Source organism: Polistes fuscatus, unplaced genomic scaffold (genome assembly GCF_010416935.1).
Source record: "Polistes fuscatus isolate 324 unplaced genomic scaffold, CU_Pfus_HIC Scaffold5, whole genome shotgun sequence".
Lineage (NCBI taxonomy): Eukaryota > Metazoa > Arthropoda > Insecta > Hymenoptera > Vespidae > Polistes > Polistes fuscatus.
The window spans coordinates 3,008,520-3,027,283 of record NW_025113129.1 but is presented as its reverse complement, the minus strand read 5'-3'; the positions used below and the strand labels follow the sequence as shown (position 1 = coordinate 3,027,283).

At 27.5% G+C, this 18,764-nt stretch overlaps 2 protein-coding genes and 2 long non-coding RNA genes across 5 annotated transcripts; 2 read left to right on the top strand and 2 right to left on the bottom strand.

Moving 5' to 3' along the window:
* Nucleotides 1-290: 290 nt before the first annotated feature.
* Nucleotides 291-2,259, bottom strand: LOC122522019 (G-protein coupled receptor 143-like). The gene is made up of 6 exons (XM_043642805.1): nt 2,014-2,259; nt 1,830-1,941; nt 1,456-1,550; nt 1,202-1,380; nt 792-1,119; nt 291-690 (listed from the first exon to the last, which is right to left on the bottom strand). The coding sequence occupies exons 1-6, from the start codon at nt 2,161-2,163 to the stop codon at nt 469-471; spliced, it is 1,086 nt and encodes a 361-aa protein (XP_043498740.1). The 5' UTR covers nt 2,164-2,259; the 3' UTR covers nt 291-468.
* Nucleotides 2,260-2,656: 397 nt separating this feature from the next.
* On the top strand, nt 2,657-6,256 carry LOC122522016 (zinc finger protein 626-like). Its single transcript, XM_043642800.1, has 8 exons — nt 2,657-3,191; nt 3,689-4,277; nt 4,332-4,599; nt 4,693-4,890; nt 4,959-5,126; nt 5,206-5,398; nt 5,478-5,735; nt 5,842-6,256. The coding sequence occupies exons 1-8, from the start codon at nt 3,066-3,068 to the stop codon at nt 6,088-6,090; spliced, it is 2,049 nt and encodes a 682-aa protein (XP_043498735.1). The 5' UTR covers nt 2,657-3,065; the 3' UTR covers nt 6,091-6,256.
* A 2,843-nt stretch (nt 6,257-9,099) lies between these two features.
* LOC122522014 lies at nt 9,100-9,579 on the top strand. The gene is made up of 2 exons (XR_006304970.1): nt 9,100-9,146; nt 9,217-9,579. It is a non-coding gene; the product is annotated as an uncharacterized LOC122522014 (long non-coding RNA).
* A 7,988-nt stretch (nt 9,580-17,567) lies between these two features.
* Nucleotides 17,568-18,366, bottom strand: LOC122522013. 2 transcript variants are annotated; one of them, XR_006304969.1, is made up of 3 exons: nt 18,046-18,366; nt 17,864-17,949; nt 17,568-17,786 (listed from the first exon to the last, which is right to left on the bottom strand). It is a non-coding gene; the product is annotated as an uncharacterized LOC122522013 (long non-coding RNA). The 2 variants fall into 2 exon arrangements; XR_006304968.1 differs by having other exon boundaries at nt 18,052-18,366.
* Nucleotides 18,367-18,764: the final 398 nt, after the last annotated feature.

The window sequence follows — 18,764 nt, the reverse complement described above, 5'->3', positions numbered from 1 at the left end:
GGGTATTTGTTGTAGTTATAAAAATGTATTTTATATCAATTCATTTAAAATCAGAGTTACTAAGTGGAAAAATTTGAGAAACCCCGCTCCACATATATTTGAATTTTATTAAAAATTCTTCTCTTCGATTTAATTTGAAAAATATTTTTAAAAGTATGCATGTATATATACTTTTATAAAATAGTATAACGTATACATATATATATATGTAACTTAAATTAATCATTTTAATATGCATAAATGCATTCTACCATATTTAATAATAATTATTATCTGGCAGTATTATTGCATTGTTTTATATTAGTCTTTAATATTTGTTCGATAAGATTAAAATGAAATATAAGTACAAGTACTCTTAAATCTTGATATTGTAATACGTCCAGTGTATAAAAATGTACAACACGATGTTTCCATCGTAACTAGTCAATATTTCTGGCAGTACATTGAAAATTGTATCACAGTTTTGTTTCACAACGAGGAAGATCCGTTTATACTCGTATGAGGCGTATAAGCGTATTGATTTAACAATGGTGACGATTCCGTTAAATTAATACCCTTATTACCTTTCGACATTTGATTTAAACTAAAGCTTCCTAATTTTTGACACCACTCCAATCGAAATTTTTCTTTTCTGCCCCATCTCTGATAAACCAGTGCATTGAAAAATGCTTGAAGTGGATTTGTCACCGCCTACATGTTAATTCAGACACACAAAAAAGATTATCATTTGTTCGTTTAATAATTTATTATTATTTGTTTAATTTAATTTTATGATATTTTCATCAACTTACCATTATGTACCACAAAGTAATAATAGCTTTTACAGGTAATTTAAACCACAGTGTCCATAATAAGATACCATTGATTAAATTTGGTACCCAACATATGTAATAAACAATATTAATCAATGCAAATTTAAGTCTGATAGTTTGAACCAATTTTCTTTCTCGTCCGGTTACTTGTGATAAACTGCACGTAACAGCTGTTTTGAGATCACGAGTTGAAGCAACGTAAAGAAGTGGATTTATAATCATAACGATTGCGAGTAAAACGTATGTAGCACAATAATTAGGTAGAATACGTAATATAGCGATTGATAATGACGTTAAATTATGACAGCTGAAATATAAATATTATTAATTAATATTACTAACAAAATTTTTTTCATTTACTAAAAAATGATGTTAAACTAATACTTTACTTTGCATCTGGAATGTATAATATTGACAAACCAAAGATTGTCAATAAGGCAGGACAAATCCATGCAAACATGTGATAACAAATAGGACGACCAGGTCTATCACTAAGTAACAATTTCATATCGATAGTATAACACAGTGTCCAAATCCATGTTGCCATGTAAAAGTATTGCGTCCATGCCTTAAAAATGAATATGTTTTTTAAATCATTGTACATGTTAGCATATATTCTTATACAATATGAAAATTAATTTACCGAAGAAAGTGCACAGAATACAACACTGGAAGTATCTTCTTCCATCGGCATGATAGATTTAAAGTTGATCCATAACGCAGACCGTATAAATATACCTTAAAAGATAAAAATGATGTAATTGTTTGGTATTTCTATATTTAAAAGAAAAATGGATAACAAGAAAGAGAGAGATAGACAATTATATATAGGATGTCCTGTAATTGGTGGTACAAGCGAGCAGGCAATGATTCTTCTTTTCAATTAACTTGTAAGTTTAGTCAACAAATTAGATTCTACATTTTTAATTTAGATTTTCATATACAGGCACCCTGTATATTATAGAAATATATGTTGCAAGGAAGGAGATAGTGAGAATAAAAAAACAAGTAAAATACCTAATGAGGCAAACAAGTCAGCAACAGCGAGCCATACAATAATCTCACGTCCCCTCGATGCTGAGAAACTATTCCATCGGTGAGGGAGATTAGACATTTCTCTAGGCAATACCTATAAATACAATTGTTTCATTTTATATAATTAGCACGGTAATGACATAGAATATCAATGATTATTAATTACTTGATAAACAGCTCCAAGTATACCCATCGTTGAAGAAAGCATGCATACTATATTATAAATATCTGTATTAAATTCTTCCATTATTTTAATGGCCATATCTGTTTTATTCGTATGGCGACAACAAAATGTTTGTATCGTTGGATCAGCCATGTTATCAGCTATATTAAAAGATGTTATATAAATTTTATAAATATCAGTTAAAGGCACTTTAATTATTCATATATCATATTTTTATCTGTTCGAAACAATTTCTCTTATTTATTCAATTAAATTACAAATTTATGTGAAGTATATACAATTAAATATTAACATATGACAAGTGTATAAGATTTTAATTAAAAACTACATTTTTTTCAATAACTTCAATCATACATCTCAAGAAATATGTACATATATATATATATAATCTCATATTAATATCATTTTTTTATTTATCAACAACGTGGAACATGAGTTTCAAGATAAGATTATCACAATTCATTATCATCAACGCGATGTTAACGCCGCACACCAAGGCTATATTAAATTTGCAATTAATAATTTCAATAAATAATATCACAGTCGGTATAGTAGAAACCTGCACTATCTGATGATTTATTTTTTAATGCAATGTTTCCAAGAATTATCGCTAGATGTCACGAATTCGAGTGTCGATGGATAGGGAGGAGGGGGAGAATATAAAATAATTTTTATAAACAACAAATGAATCAAAATACGTGTATCATTGTTCTTGAACATGACGGTGTATAAAAATAAGTGTAGAATTTTCAATCAACGTCAACAATTCGATCAGTGCGAAATATAGATGCAACTAATGCATTTAATGGCGGATCAAGTGAATGGAACTAGTACAAGAGTGAGAGAGACACACGTACAATATTTTTCTCCCAAGAAAGAAAACATGTCCGCTGTCGGAGTTAGCGTCTATGCCAATCTTTTGTTTACGACGTCTGCGAAGCACTTAATTGCATCGGAATAAATTTCTCCGTTATCTCGTGTTAATTACAATGAACTGCCATAACGTAAATGTTCTCGGATTTTTCGCGCTTTGAATGATGACGGAGCCGGAACTTTGCCGGCTCTGTGCCGAGACCAAAGAGGATTTCATCGGTATTTATGACGCCGAAGGACAAAAATTAGCGATAGAAGCTAAAATCTCTAAGTGTTTACAAATTCAGGTAATTTTCATTTCAATTGCAGTTTTGACAATTCGTTCCATTATTTTTTTATATTTTTTACTTTCTTTTTTTCTTTAAATCATTCAAAAACTTAGTTTCATATGTTTCATTAAAAATTGAAATGTTTTTATGTATATTGTATATACTACCTCATATATACAAGATGTCCCAGTTTATTTTGTAAAATTTTTCCAAAGCATTTTCTATAAGTAAAAATATGATAATTAATGTTACGATACATGTATGAAATGACAATGAATTGCTTTTTTTTTTTTTTTTATTCTATACTTTTATATTGTATTCCGCTTACTTCGTATTACTTTTTTTCTTTTAAATCATTTACTTTTTGCTAGAATATTAATCAAGGTTAGAGATGTAATTAATGCTGTTTAGATATCAGTTGTTATAACTTTTAATAAAATGTAGATGTTTTTGTTCATTAACATAAAGGTTTCGTTATCTTGTGTGTCTCTTTAATTCGTTGTGTATCATTATAGGTACTAATAACAGATGGATTACCACTCTCAGTTTGTGTAGAATGTTGCCTATCATTAAATCAATGCAGCGACTTTTTTGAGAAGACTAATCAAGCGCAAGCATCATTGAGACAATTACTAATAGAGCCCAAGTCTGAGCCATCGACTTTAGAACCAAATATAGATTTTATTAAGAAAACTGTTGTTGAGTTTCCAAAAGTAGAAGAGGTTGTCGAAACTATCGATGAATGTCAACTAACAGATAATTACATTCATAGTACTACTGTAGATATTACAAATACTTATTTTAGTAATGCAAACGTAAACGTAAACGTAAACGAAAATGAAAATGAAAATGAAAATGAAAATGATAATGAAAATGATAACGATAATGATAACGATTGCAATCAAGAAAAATATGAGTCTGTGAAGCAACAGAAATGTAAAATTCAAGTTAAAAAAGGTTTGCCCAAACAGACGAAGAAAAAAGTTAAGAAGAAAAGTCAAATGCAAAGAATGGAAGATTTGGAATTATGTTTAAATTCTGATTTAAAGAAAGGACATAATGATATAAAATCTAACATCAAAGTTCCAGATAATTATATGACCGGTAAGAATTGATTTGATTTACTTTTTACACATGTTTGTATTCTTCAATTTGTAGGAACGGATTCTGACTTGGAAATGATAGAATCTCGTGCAGCGGAACCACCAAAACCTGGGCGCAAAAGAGGAGAAGGATTGGATAGATATCCTTGGTTGTGTACCGATTGTAACGACAAATTACCAAGTTTAGAAGCATTGGAAGAACATCATGAAACTGAACATAATCAACAAGCTAAATATATGTGCGTACAATGCTGCAAAGTCTACGACAAATATTATGGTTTTCTTACCCACGTTAAAAGGCATAAAACTAAAGCTAAGTTTAAGTAAGAACATTTATATATTACAAATTTTACAAATATATTTACAGTGTTGTTAATATATTCGACTAACTTTTATGGTTTTCGTTCTGTATATAGTTGCGAGGATTGTGGGAAATCATTTATACATAAAAAAGTATTAGACTCGCATAGAGCAGTGCACAGTGAGGAACGTCCATTTGTTTGTCAAACGTGTGGTAAAGCATTTAGACAACAAAACGGTTTATACATTCATAGTAAATGTCATTTACCGGATTCTGTAAAAAATCGTCACCCTTGTGACCAATGTGATAAAAGGTATTATTGATAATTATAAAAAATAATGTATTCATTTATATTATATTAATATCTTTATGCATTTACAGGTTTTCTACTAAACCTAATTTGGTCACACACAAACGCATTCATTCTGGAGTTAGAAATTTTACTTGCGATCAATGTGGTAAAAGTTTCGTACAAAAAGGAAATTTAGAAGCTCACTTCTTAACTCATTCCGCAGACAAGCCATATAGTTGTTCTCAATGTCCTAAAGCGTATGTTCATTTAAATTATTAAATATATGTATATATAAATTTATTTATTTCCTAATATATTGTATGAATTATTTGATAGATTTAAAACACCATTACAATTGAAGAAACATGAAACAGTTCATACCGGAGCTAAACCACATCAATGTGCTGTTTGTGGTAGAACGTTTAGAGAAAAGGGCACTTTAAGGGAACATCATAGGATACATACAGGTGCAATGCCCTTTACTTGTGAATTCTGTGGTAAATGTTTTCGTTTTAAAGGAATTTTAACGGTAAAGATATTTTTTATATCACAACCTATATAGAATATAAAATATTTATTTCTAACATATAATTTATTTTATATTTCAGACACATAGACGACAGCATACCGGTGAGCGACCATACAGTTGTTTAGAATGTCAACACCACTTCACTAATTGGCCGAATTATAATAAACATATGAAACGTAGACATGGAATCAATACTTCGCATACCAAGCATTTATCACAGTCTCAACAATCGCAGCAGCAACAATCGCAACAACAGGAACAGCAACAACATTCGATTCAAGCTAATCCAGCAGAAGATCCTCTTGCCATGTCACAAACAGAATCAACAACTGTACAGGTATTAATTATTATCAATTAAATTTTATTTTTTTTTTAGAGAGAAATGACTATTATAATAATTTATTCTTTAATTATTTTTCTATACTCTTATATTACTTAATTAGGTAATACAAACTGTACCACATGTAACTGCACCTCAACCGATAGTCGTACAAGCTATACCAACAACAGCAATACAAACTTTTCAAGCAGATGTATCCGGTACAGTACAAGATACTGTTTTCCGAGAAAGAAATCCGACGTATTTCAATGCGATGCCAGCAGCATTACAAAACTTTTTACCCCCAAATTTACCTTATAGCTTTTATAATCTTCCTAGTGTTACGGAAACCGATTTAATGCAACATAGATAAAGTTAGTTTAATTTAATAATTAAAAGATAGAAGAATAGCTATATACATAGCTGTTCAGGTACAAGCCTTTTTTGTTAACTAAATTAGAATCTTATTTTTAACTCTGTAAAGATGCATTTCAAATTTAGCTACATTATTAACTAAGAAAATTAATTATATTATATATATATATATTAATTAAATTTTATTAACAATACTATAATTATATATATTTTAATTATAATTATAATTAATTATAGTCTTGTTAATAATATTAATTTTTTATATTACGTTTTAGATGATTTTTCTAAAATACATATCAATCTTTTTTATCGGATTACGTAACGATAATCCTGAATTATTGATTATTCAGTTATGTGTATTGTAAATTGTACATCAGAATTCTGGCGTAAGAAATTATATAGGTAGAATTATTTTAGCTAATACAGATATGACTAAAAAGAACATTTGTGTATTTTTGTCTCTTTGTTTTTAATATAACTAAAGTTAACATCGTTATCGGTAAAATTATTTTTTTGTACATATCTTCTATATAATTTACTTGCATAATTAATTACATTACATATATATATATATATATATACAGGGTGTTTCAGTTTTTTCAACATATTTTATAAGCAAAACTAATAAAACAATGTATTTATATATGTTTTTTTTTTTAATTTTCACTTATAGAATATGCTGATAAAATCTTGTGCGAAACAACTAGGATATCCTGTATATTTATATTGCTATAGTATATTACATACAATCATATTTATACAGAAGTACAATTTACAGATGAAAAGAATTTTATAACTTCTAGAATAAGATATAGGAGAGTAATAAATACTGAATAAATAAATTCAGTATTTTTTGCTCATTATTTACAGTATTTGTAAAGTATAGCTACTAATTAATTTTTTAACGCATATAAAATGAAAGACAAAAATTAAATCTACCTTATGATCGCAATCTTAATATGAATTAATTTATGATTCAAAAAATTGATTACGTTGAAAGAAGATAAAAAAGAAGAAAAAAAAAGAAAAATGTAATTTCCATAATTATTTATTTATTTTATACTTGTTACAAAGAAGTACTAAAACTTTTAAATGTTTTGTAAAAAGATAGTTTCCTTGTGAGAATATTATTGTCAAGGCCAGAAATTTAAGTTCTACAGTATTCGAATGTCGCATTATTAAAATATTAGAAAATATTAGAAAACGTTTTGGCAGTCGTCTAAATTGAGTAATTAACATATTAAATATATTTGACGACGTTTAAATAAACTTTATAACATTTGGATTTTTGTTAATATTAAATGTTGCATAAAAAATCAATTTTATTATGAGAAAAAAAAGAAAAAAAATAACTATTATATTTATTATTATTATTATTATTATTATTATTATTATTATTATTATTAATAATATTATTATCATAATGATTATTATTATTATCATTGTCATTATATATCACGACTATTAATCATTATCATTGTCATTATCAATATGAAACTATTTACAATGATTTCGTATAAAAATAACAAAGTTCAGATAAAATATATATATAAATATTATGAGTTTATTATTATTAAAATTGTATGCATTAAGAGCATGACTAATAACATTAAATTGTTATCACTGAATAATTTACTTTACGGTACATAATATTTGTGATAAATGAAATATTTACATTTTTATGAAACATAATCTACTAATATAGAGATAAATGAAATGTCTAATAATTGCATTAAATTTTATTAACTTTACTAGATGCTAATTTATATTATACATATATAAAACAACATATAATTAAAACAAAAATAATGTCTAATATCAAGTACCTTTACGAGTTATATATTATCGAATATTTGAATTTTATGTGTCTATTGAATTTTTATAAATATTAATTAAATATCTGTATTACCGACCGATGATAACTACGGTGTACTGTTGCAGTACACCGGTAATGTTTACGCATTTTTCCAACAGATAGCGGTACTTGTTATATTTTAAAAAGTACAGTTATATCGCTATTAAATTAATTCTAAATCTCATTAACAATAGTTAAGATATAATAGAACAATTAAAAAGTGTTGTATAATTATAGTTAATTTCGACGAAGGTAACATTTGTTTTATACAATCTATATAAATAATAATATACACTTCTATTCAAATTTCCGGAAATTATAATATAGAAAATGGTTGAAATTCAAATTTTCCATATACACCAATAATTGATAAAGTACGATATTAATAATAATAATAATAATAATATAATCATCGTGTTCAAGAATATTTATGTATATTTAAAAAGTAGATAAAAAAAAATGTAAAATACATAATAATTGATTAAATTTTATTTCAGGAAAGTTGATATAGAACGAAACGAATGTTGAAAAGGTTATGGTCGATAAAAGGCCTATTTTCTAGACAATACAAGGTACCGAATAAATCTATATATATATATATGTATTTCCGGTTTTAAAACAATCTAACATATAATCTATGAGAACGGAAGCGTATGAGAATATCGATAAGAATCCTTATTCCTTTTTGTCTAACGTCAAAATAAATTTTTCTTTTGAATTTAGTTCAAACAATGACGACGCATGCTCCTCCTCGTCTTGATTTCCCGCCATAAACTCATTCAAATGTTAAACCATTCAACGGAAACAATTTCATTTATTTCTTCCTATACTTCGAATAACGACAATAACATTGTATTGTCTCTACTATAGATTGATTACATTGATGTAAGTATATACTATATTAGATTCTATTAAAAACTATGACACGATTAGTATTAATTTGTGACGATTAGTTTATTCGTCATCGATCGAATGATGGACAAGGATAATTATTCTTAACGGTCATTCTCATGTTGTAAGAAATCAAATGATTTATTTAATTGAATTATATTATAAGTAAGAAAACGTTAGGAAATAATAATTGTAATTATAATATAATAATTATAATATTAAATATATATATATATTAATGTGAGTTTTTTTTCTATTCGCAGGTAATTAAACAGAAGACAATCGCATTGTCTATTTGATTTCTAAAGGTTGGTTAAAGCGAAAATAATAATAATAATAATAATAATAATAATAATCTTCGTTCCATGGAAAAACCAGTGTTCATTTTCCAAGTGGAAGACTATTGCGGTGATTTGAGTACGCGGGAAAATTACAAAACTTAAGAGAAACTGTGAGAGATTTCAAAGGTAACCCCTTTTTGAAGCAACCATTTGCGCAGTTACCCCGAAACAAGACAAAGGCACGTATATATATAATATAATATATATATATAATTGCGTGTTCTTTTGCTAAATTTATGAGGTGAGTTCTAACTAAACATATCCGTGAATTTACTTTAGTAAGTAGGACGAACCCTTTCTCGGACTATTGTTTTCCAACAGTTGGAAAAACCGTCGTGTAATTACTCCTACGCATGGAATATATACATATACAAATAAACGTATACAGTGTTGAACAAAAGTATTCCCACAGTTTTTATAATTTTGTTAAAAATAATATGTTTTATATATATTTTAAAAAATTATCTAATTTAAAGATTTTCTATTTTAAATTTTATTTCTCACAGAAAATATATTATATTCCACTTGTGTGGAATAAACAAATAATGCAAAACGCGCAGAGAATTGATTTGTTAGCTAAACATTAATTTTAATTATTAAAAACACCTTTTGTTTTTTAAATATACTTATTACATTTCCATATAGCTTACAATATATTTAAACTTAATTATTTTACGATGAAAATTAATACAAAATTGTACTCTTTAGGAATTTACAGAGAATGTTATAAATGTTATATAAAAAAAGAAAAAAATTAAATGATTGTCTAATACTTTTGTTTCTCACTGTATATGTATTTATATAGAGGGTACTTATGATTTCAAATATTATCTTAGGAAGCGTTTAATTAATCTATTCAAAGAAAAAATGTAACATGGACAAAGCGTGAAAATCGGTGATGAGTAATTAGCAAGGAAAAAAAAAAAAGAAAATTATTTCTTTATTTATTTCTCTTTCTCTCTCTCTCTCTCTTTTTCTTTCTTTCTTTCTTTCTTTCCTCTTGAGAGCTTTCAATGTAAAATCAAGTGAGTTCACCTGTTGCATTCTCAACGCGGGAACCAAGAAGGCATTCGATGTTAATGACGTTGAAAAAAGACTCGAACAAAACCGAGTTAACACGATTTCCCTCCTCCCTATGAGTAAATTAATTCGAAATATTGCTTATCTTTATATCTTTATCTTGAAAAATTTAAACGTAACAACAACAACAGTTTATTTTCATAGATATTTTCTTCACGTAATATCAAGTTGAAGATTCAATCTTATCGCACATAGATATTACGCTAAGACAATGTTTTTTTCCCCCACAATTTGATATTCTACCATGTTTTGATATAAGAAATATTCTATTTGAAGAAAAAAAAACAACATAATTAACTTTCAAATCATCAGAATAGTTAAATGCATTATATAAATGTATCCCTTTAAGGTATGCAACTTTTGTATAAATCAAATTTTTCCTTCAACATACATATTTTAAAAGTTATACAGATGCACAATTTACATGGGGACCACCCTATATATAATTATTATTTGTTGTAAATAATATATATATATATAATTTACAATTATATTAAAATCAACAATTAAAATGGAAAAAACTATAACGTTGAATATAAAAATATGATATTTTTAATATAATAATATAATATAATAAACGTATATATTTTAAAAGTTATACAGATGCACAATTTACATGGGGACCACCCTATATATAATTATTATTTGTTGTAAATAATATATATATATATATAATTTACAATTATATTAAAATCAACAATTAAAATGGAAAAAACTATAACGTTGAATATAAAAATATATTTTTAATATAATAATATTAAATAGAAAGATATATAAAGGATATAAAGAAAAGAATACTTTATCTGTTCTCGTTATTTTAAAAAGAAAAAAAAAAAGGAAAAAAAGAAGAAAAAAGGAAACGGAGGACGAAAAGCACGTTGCGGTTTTATGTTCGTGTGAATGCTTTATGTTTCTCCTCTCTCGAATCGCGATCATCCACCGTGTTTCTTCCTTCACCTCGGTCACGGTTTACGATCATCATCCGTACCAAAAATTCTCAAGTATAATAATCCTTTCTCTCATTCCGATTATTCATCGAGATTACACGCTTCGTAGATGGTATTTACTTTCGTCTTTTTTTTTTTTTTTTTTTATTTAAAATTGTTCATTTCGAAAGTTATTACAAATCATACACACAGAATCTCTGTGTCTTCTACTATTCATTTATCACAATCTTATCTATCACATTTTATAATTTCATTTAATTAATATTTTATTTTTAAATGCACACACACACAACATTTTTCAAATGATATTAATTTAAAAAAAGAAAAAAATGCAAACGAGATTTATTTTTATTATAAGTGATATATATCGGTCTTTAGAATGAAGTATAATTTTTTTCTTTTATAATACTTTCACGTATTACTATTCCATACTTTTAATTTCAAATTAATTACTAGTCAATTCGAAAAGAAAGTAATTTTCTCGTTTGAAAAAAAGAACAAAATTATAATAATATGATCAATGAGTTTTGTTCGAATGTAAAAGATATACATATATATTTCTATATTATTATATACAATAATATTATATAATTATGTAAATATAAGTAGCATATAGAATATAAAAATATAATAGATGTGTATAAAATAGAATCAATGGAAAGATTAACGAACGTGTTTGACGTAGTATTAAAGCATTGTTTCTTGAACCTGCTGTCATTACTTATAATATAATTACATAAATTATGTAAATATAAGTAGCATATAGAATATAAAAATATAATAGATGTGTATAAAATAGAATCAATGGAAAGATTAACGAACGTGTTTGACGTAGTATTGAAGCATTGTTTCTTGAACCTACTGTCATTACTTATAATATAATTACATAAATTATGTAAATATAAGTAGCATATAGAATATAAAAATATAATAGATGTGTATAAAATAGAATCAATGGAAAGATTAACGAACGTGTTTGACGTAGTATTAAAGCATTGTTTCTTGAACTTACTTTATTACTTATAATATAATTACATAAATTATGTAAATATAAGTAGCATATAGAATATAAAAATATAATAGATGTGTATAAAATAGAATCAATGGAAAGATTAACGAACGTGTTTGACGTAGTATTAAAGCATTGTTTCTTGAACCTACTGTCATTACTTATAATATAATTACATAAATTATGTAAATATAAGTAGCATATAGAATATAAAAATATAATAGATATATAAAATAGAATACATATAGATGTATAAAATAGAATCAATGAAAAGATTAACGAACGAATTTAACGTAGTATTAAAGCATTGTTTCTTGAACCTACTGTCATTACTTATAATATAATTATATAAATTATGTAAATATAAGTAACGTATAGAATATAAAAATATAATAGATGTGTATAAAATAGAATCAATGGAAAGATTAACGAACGTGTTTGACGTAGTACTAAAGCATTGTTTCTTGAACTTACTTTATTACTTATAATAATCCATCTCTTATTCTAATATTGAATTTTATTTCTCTTTCTAATTTATTTAACGCGTTTAATACCAGTCGTGGCGAGTTATGCCGGAAAAGGAGCGAGCTATTGCGTGGGCAACGAATTGAATTATATAATGTAATATATCGACGGAAGTTAATTATAATTAAATTATGGGTCGTCGTGTTTTACTCGATCTTTTTTCTTCTATCTCTTTCTCTCTCTCTCTCTTGTTATTTTTCTATCTATTTATTATCTTTTTCTTTTTATCTATCTATCTTTCTCTCTCTCTCTCTCTCTCTCTCTTTATTTTTTTTTTTCTTTTTTTTCTTTTTCATCTTCATTCATTTATCCAGTGAATAGGGTTTTGTAAAAGCCCCTCCGGACGGATGGGCTTCCTCCCTCGATGATTCCCCCCTCCCACCCCCAACTCCCCACCCTCTTAGCTTGGGAAGTCGAGGTAGATTTCTCCCATATAACATTTCTACGCGATCCCCCATCGATTTTTTCTTTAACTTACACACAAACGACACCGATACAACAACAATTAGTTTTCTTATAGAGAAAAATGTAAAGAAAAATTTTTTATAACGTCACAATCTCTTTTTTTTATCGCAATTAATTTAAATAACATAAATTGTATTGTATATGTATATGTATATGTATATGTGTATGGGATTTGATTTTTCTTAAGATTAATTTTGTAATAAAAATTTAAGTATAGAAGAAAAAGATTTCATTGAAAGAAATATTTCTCGAAGAAAATTAATATTGAATATAATATAAAAAAAGGATGTATATTATTTGATTATTATTTGTTATATTTAATTAATATTATTAGGATATGTGTGTGTGTGTGTGTGTTTAGAAATGTGTGTTGAAAATTGTTTGATAATATAACGTATCATTCGTTTTAAAAGAAAGATTAAGAAAAATCTTCTTTCTTCATTGTTCTTTCACTCTGTTATAAAAGACTGTTGCTCATATCAGAAGAATTCATTCCCTTTCTCATACTTCAACGATACGGTCACTCTCCTCTTTCAATTCTTAAGGATATTCGAAATGTTCAGGGTGTCTTTATTGTTAGAATATTTCGACCATGAGTGTGTTTTTTCAAGGTGTGTCCTTTAATATGACGTATATTCATCATTTTTTCTTATATTATTATATTCTTCATGAAAATATTATTTCATTAAAATATTATGCAAGAATATTTAATAATTAAATTAACATAAATTGCTTACAATATTCATTCGAATGAATATAAACGAATTAATACGTAAAACACAGTTATGAATATACAGTAATTACAAGATCAATGTAAAACATAATGGATAATACCAATTAAAAAAATTATAATTTCTAATCAACGACGACAGTAATGCTTTTGTGATAAATAATGAAATAAAAAATAGAAAGGAAACAAAAATACGAATACACCCACATATTCACGTACACGTATATACACACACACGCATAGAACAGACAATAAACACCGATCAATATCCAAAGTGTTTTACATTGAATAGATTGAACGATTAGGTTTGTACAGGAGCCTGAAGGTTGACACCTACGCCAATACTTTTGTACATGCATTTATGATACATACATATACATACATTTGAATTCACACACACACATACACACATCTATTGAAATGATTTGAAAGCTTGTTATTAATGCAGAATCAAGAAACGTCGTCGTGTTTCTATCATTGTCAGTAAGAATTTAAGTTAAATAATATATATATATATGAACAGGTATATATGAACAGGTATACGAACAGGTATACGAACAGGTAAGCAGAAAAATTGGCTTGAATCGACAGAACTACTTCCGGTTTAGGATGAATCCTTCTCTGTAGTACCGGCTTTAAGCTCTTTTGTTCGTTTAACTTTATTCGAATACGTATAAAGTATACGTGTAGTATAGAAACATTTACACGTGCGTGCGTGCGCGCGCGCGCGCGCATCTTTCGTAGCAAGCAATACTAACTAACACTAAAACGCGAACAGATCGAGACGATTTTATATTTAGAATTTAACCATCGAACAAAACCGGGAATAGAGATCAGGCCACATCCGGAACACCCTCGTTCCCCTCTCCCCCTTCTTCTTCTTCTTCTTCTTATTCGTTTTCTTCTTTCCCTTTACGATGTTTTTCAGAGACTTAGGATCTGACGAAAATTTCTATAGGGAAAAAGGGTTTCCTGGTTTAAATTTGTCTATCTTTTTTTTCTTCTTCTTCTTTTCTTCTTTTCTTTCTTTCTTTCGAAAATGCCCCTGCTAATCTTTTCTGAGATACCTTCGTGTTATTTTATATATTATTGAATGAATGTCTTTTTAAAAGACCGTATATCCCCTTCCATTCTATAAACGTATTTTACATCTTACCTTTTTATTCCCTTTTTTATTCTTTTCCTTTTGAAAAAGTGTGCGAGAGGAGTATTCGTCTAGGAGAATAGTATTTTCTTGCTTTTTTTTTCTTTTTTTTGAATTATCGAGATGCAATATATTTCATTTTTATTTTTATTCCGACACACAAAACACGTCACTCTTTCAATTGTATTATTATATTTTTTATCGATCGCATCGAATTTATTTTCATCCTTGATGAAATGTTTGTTACATTTATAACCCCACCCCCACCCCCCACCCTGGCATGGTTTTTTTCACTGATTTATTTTATTTATTACATCGAAATTATTTTGACTTTTATTCTTGTAACAATTATTATACGAAATGATTGATTTTTCATTTTGATCATTGAAATTTTGATTTAACAATTGTTCGCATGTATTTTATTTTCATAAAAGCGTAAAGATTTTTTTGCTATTATTATTATGATCATTAGTGAAACGTTTAATTTTATTTGACTGGAAGATTAGAGAAGGAATATCCGGGTATGGGGGGATGATATTTCTCACTCTTTAGAATCTTTTACTTCGTATCCCAGTTCCCTACTTCCGTTGCTTCTATTAAAAGGAACACAATATTCAGCTAACACATTTTTCTCCGACACGATGGAAGTATTCTCGTATAATTCCGTATTACGAATATTAAATATGCACCATTGAGAAATATTTTTTATTCGCACGTTAAAAAAACAACAAAAATTCACACGTTGGAAAATTAACGAGTTGATCGTTTGAGTCAATAAAATATTCATTTTTATTATTATTTATGTGTAAACAAAAAATAAAAAAAAAAGAAATAAAGTATAAGTGTAACAAAATTTCTAACATTAACGAGAGAAAATAAAAAATAAAAATGAAAATTAAATCAATGTTGTAAATAAAAAAATACTTCAATGAATTATATTTGAATTCGTTTATATATTTAAAATCTATTTCAATAAATATAATATTTCTGTATATACATTTTTTATCGAACAATTTATCGAATAAAATAATAATAAATATGAAAAATAGAGAAAAAGGAAAAGAAAGGAAAAAATAAAAAGATAAAAGATAGTTTTACGTGTTCGTCGACATAAGAGATAAACTCTGTCTATCAGTCTGTCTGTCTGTCTGTCTGTCTGTCTTGTCTGACATAGAGAAAAGCTGTGACAAATGATTTGTGGTCTTGTATCATTCACGTTCATTAAGAAACGAAAGGAAGGACGTAAAGAGGAGGGAAGAAAAAAGATACTTTTTTTCCTCCCCCCTCCCTTCCACCCTCACCCCTTCCTTTTTTTACTTTTTTTTTTCCCAATGCTGGTTCAACCGGTCGTCTATTTTTTTCTCTTTCCATCTCGATTTACTCGATATGCATTTTCACTGCAGACATTTACCAGAAACCGTCGGTCATCTTTACACATATACACGTACACATGTGTGTATGTTTGTGTGTGTGTTTGTTAGAATACGTAAGAAAAACGTTCGTTCTTCATCGATCATCGCAGAACAAACGCGTAATACTCAGCACTGATTTTTTGAAGATATTCACTTGATAATATATCATAGTAATTAATAATAATTAAAATAATATATAATAAATAATAATAATATAATAAATAATAATTAAATTAATTAATAAAAATAATATAATAAATAATAATTAAAGATAATAATAATAAAAGATAATAATTATTTATCGATATGAATATTTTGGTTGTCTCTATTGATATATTATTTATTAATACGTTTGTTTAATTTAAATTCGCAAAATACACACTCGTATCATCGCGTTTCGTTTATCGCGAAATAATCGCACATGCGTTTATCTTAACTGTACGAGGATTAACACGTCAATGTGTTTGTTGATTGTTATAGTAGTAGTAGTGGTGTAGTACGATGTTCACCGTTTCCTTTTCATTTTAAGATATACGTTTTAATCATTGAAATTGCACTTTTTAATCTCTTAGCTATTACTTTTTATCTTCTTCTTTCCTTTTTCTTTCCGCCGGATGATGAAAGGATAGATCTACGAGATTTAAGAAAGTGTGACGCGAAATTTACTTTCCAACTCGCTTATTTTTCTCTCACAATATAGATTAAAAAAAAAAAAAAAAACTATGAATATATCATCTTTAAGTAGTAGAAGATCTTTTCTTTACCTTTTGTATCCCATTTATCGAAAAAATTATTAAGAAACGAGATGATGATGCACATCATAAAAGACAATTAAAAAAAAACATAAGTGTGTATGTGTGTATACTTCTTTGGTGTATATATAACAAAACAAAAAGAACAAATAATTAATCTTTAAACATATATATAAAATACTTTGATATATTTCGTGTACGTTTTATATTCCTGTTACAATATAAAAGTGTTGAGAATAATTTTGTTCTCGATGAAAATGAAATTTGTATTTTTTATTAAATCATTTGATTTAATAGAAATATATTTCATTAATTACGAGATCTCGTACAGAACGTTTTTTATTTTTATATTTTTGTTAAATGTTAGAATCTGAATTCTAAAATAGATAAGATTTAATTTATGAAAAATAAAATATAAAAAGAATGTCATACGTTGTTTTTAAACCACTGTTGAGTATTGTTAACTAATTAGACATCTGATGATCTTCATTTATGATGGGAATTGGATATTTTTCCAAACTATTCCAATAGTATGATGTATAACTGTAACAGCAATAATGCAAAGTTAACCCCAATCATTACATGTCTCAAAAGAGATATAGAAAATAAATAATACCAACTGTTAGTCGTTCCAGTCGAGCTCGTTCGCGTTGAGCAGCCAGTGAATCGGTCAAGGAGAAATTTCTAAGAGCCACGTGGTACGGTTCTATGCATATATATAGTAAATAAGTAAATAAGTAAGTAAAAAAAAAGGTAATACATACACACACACGCGCGTGCATATATATACATAAATACATACACGTACAATTGAACACGAGTATACGCAATGAGTTAGACGAGTGTCGTAGTTTTTCCATCGATCTCACCTTCAACGCGATGATCGTAGTTCTATGTTATATAGTCGGTAATAGTAGTCTTCATAGTCATATAGTCATAGTCGTGTCGTGCATAACATTAAGCGTGAATCGTTGAATGGCACGGAACGATGCACGTGCTACGTGCGTTACGTCAGAACGCATGCGCGTTCGAAACATAAACTTGTTCACATATACATATATATATATGATATATCTATGTATGTATGTATATATTCATATGTGTATATATATATATAAGTAAGAGTACGTACGCCGTTGAGACTGTCACTACCACGAGTTCATTCATATTTTTTCCTTCTAGCATCAGCACTCCACTTCACTTCACTTCACTCCACTCCACTCCATTCCATTCCACTCTCTACTCTTCACTATACTCCACTATACTCTCCACTCCACTCTTACTCCAATCCACTTTACTCCACCACAACACAACATAACACACCAGTTCCATTCACGCGTTCGGTTGATCGAGCCCGGTACGGGGACTGCCTGTAGTAACACACAACTCTGCACACGATTTCTCTTCGATTGGTTACCACCGATAATCCTCCTAACACATTTGCGTACTCGCCACGATATTTCTTCTCTCTCTCTATCTTTCTATTTTTCTATTTCTATCTCCCCCTATACTCTGTTCGTA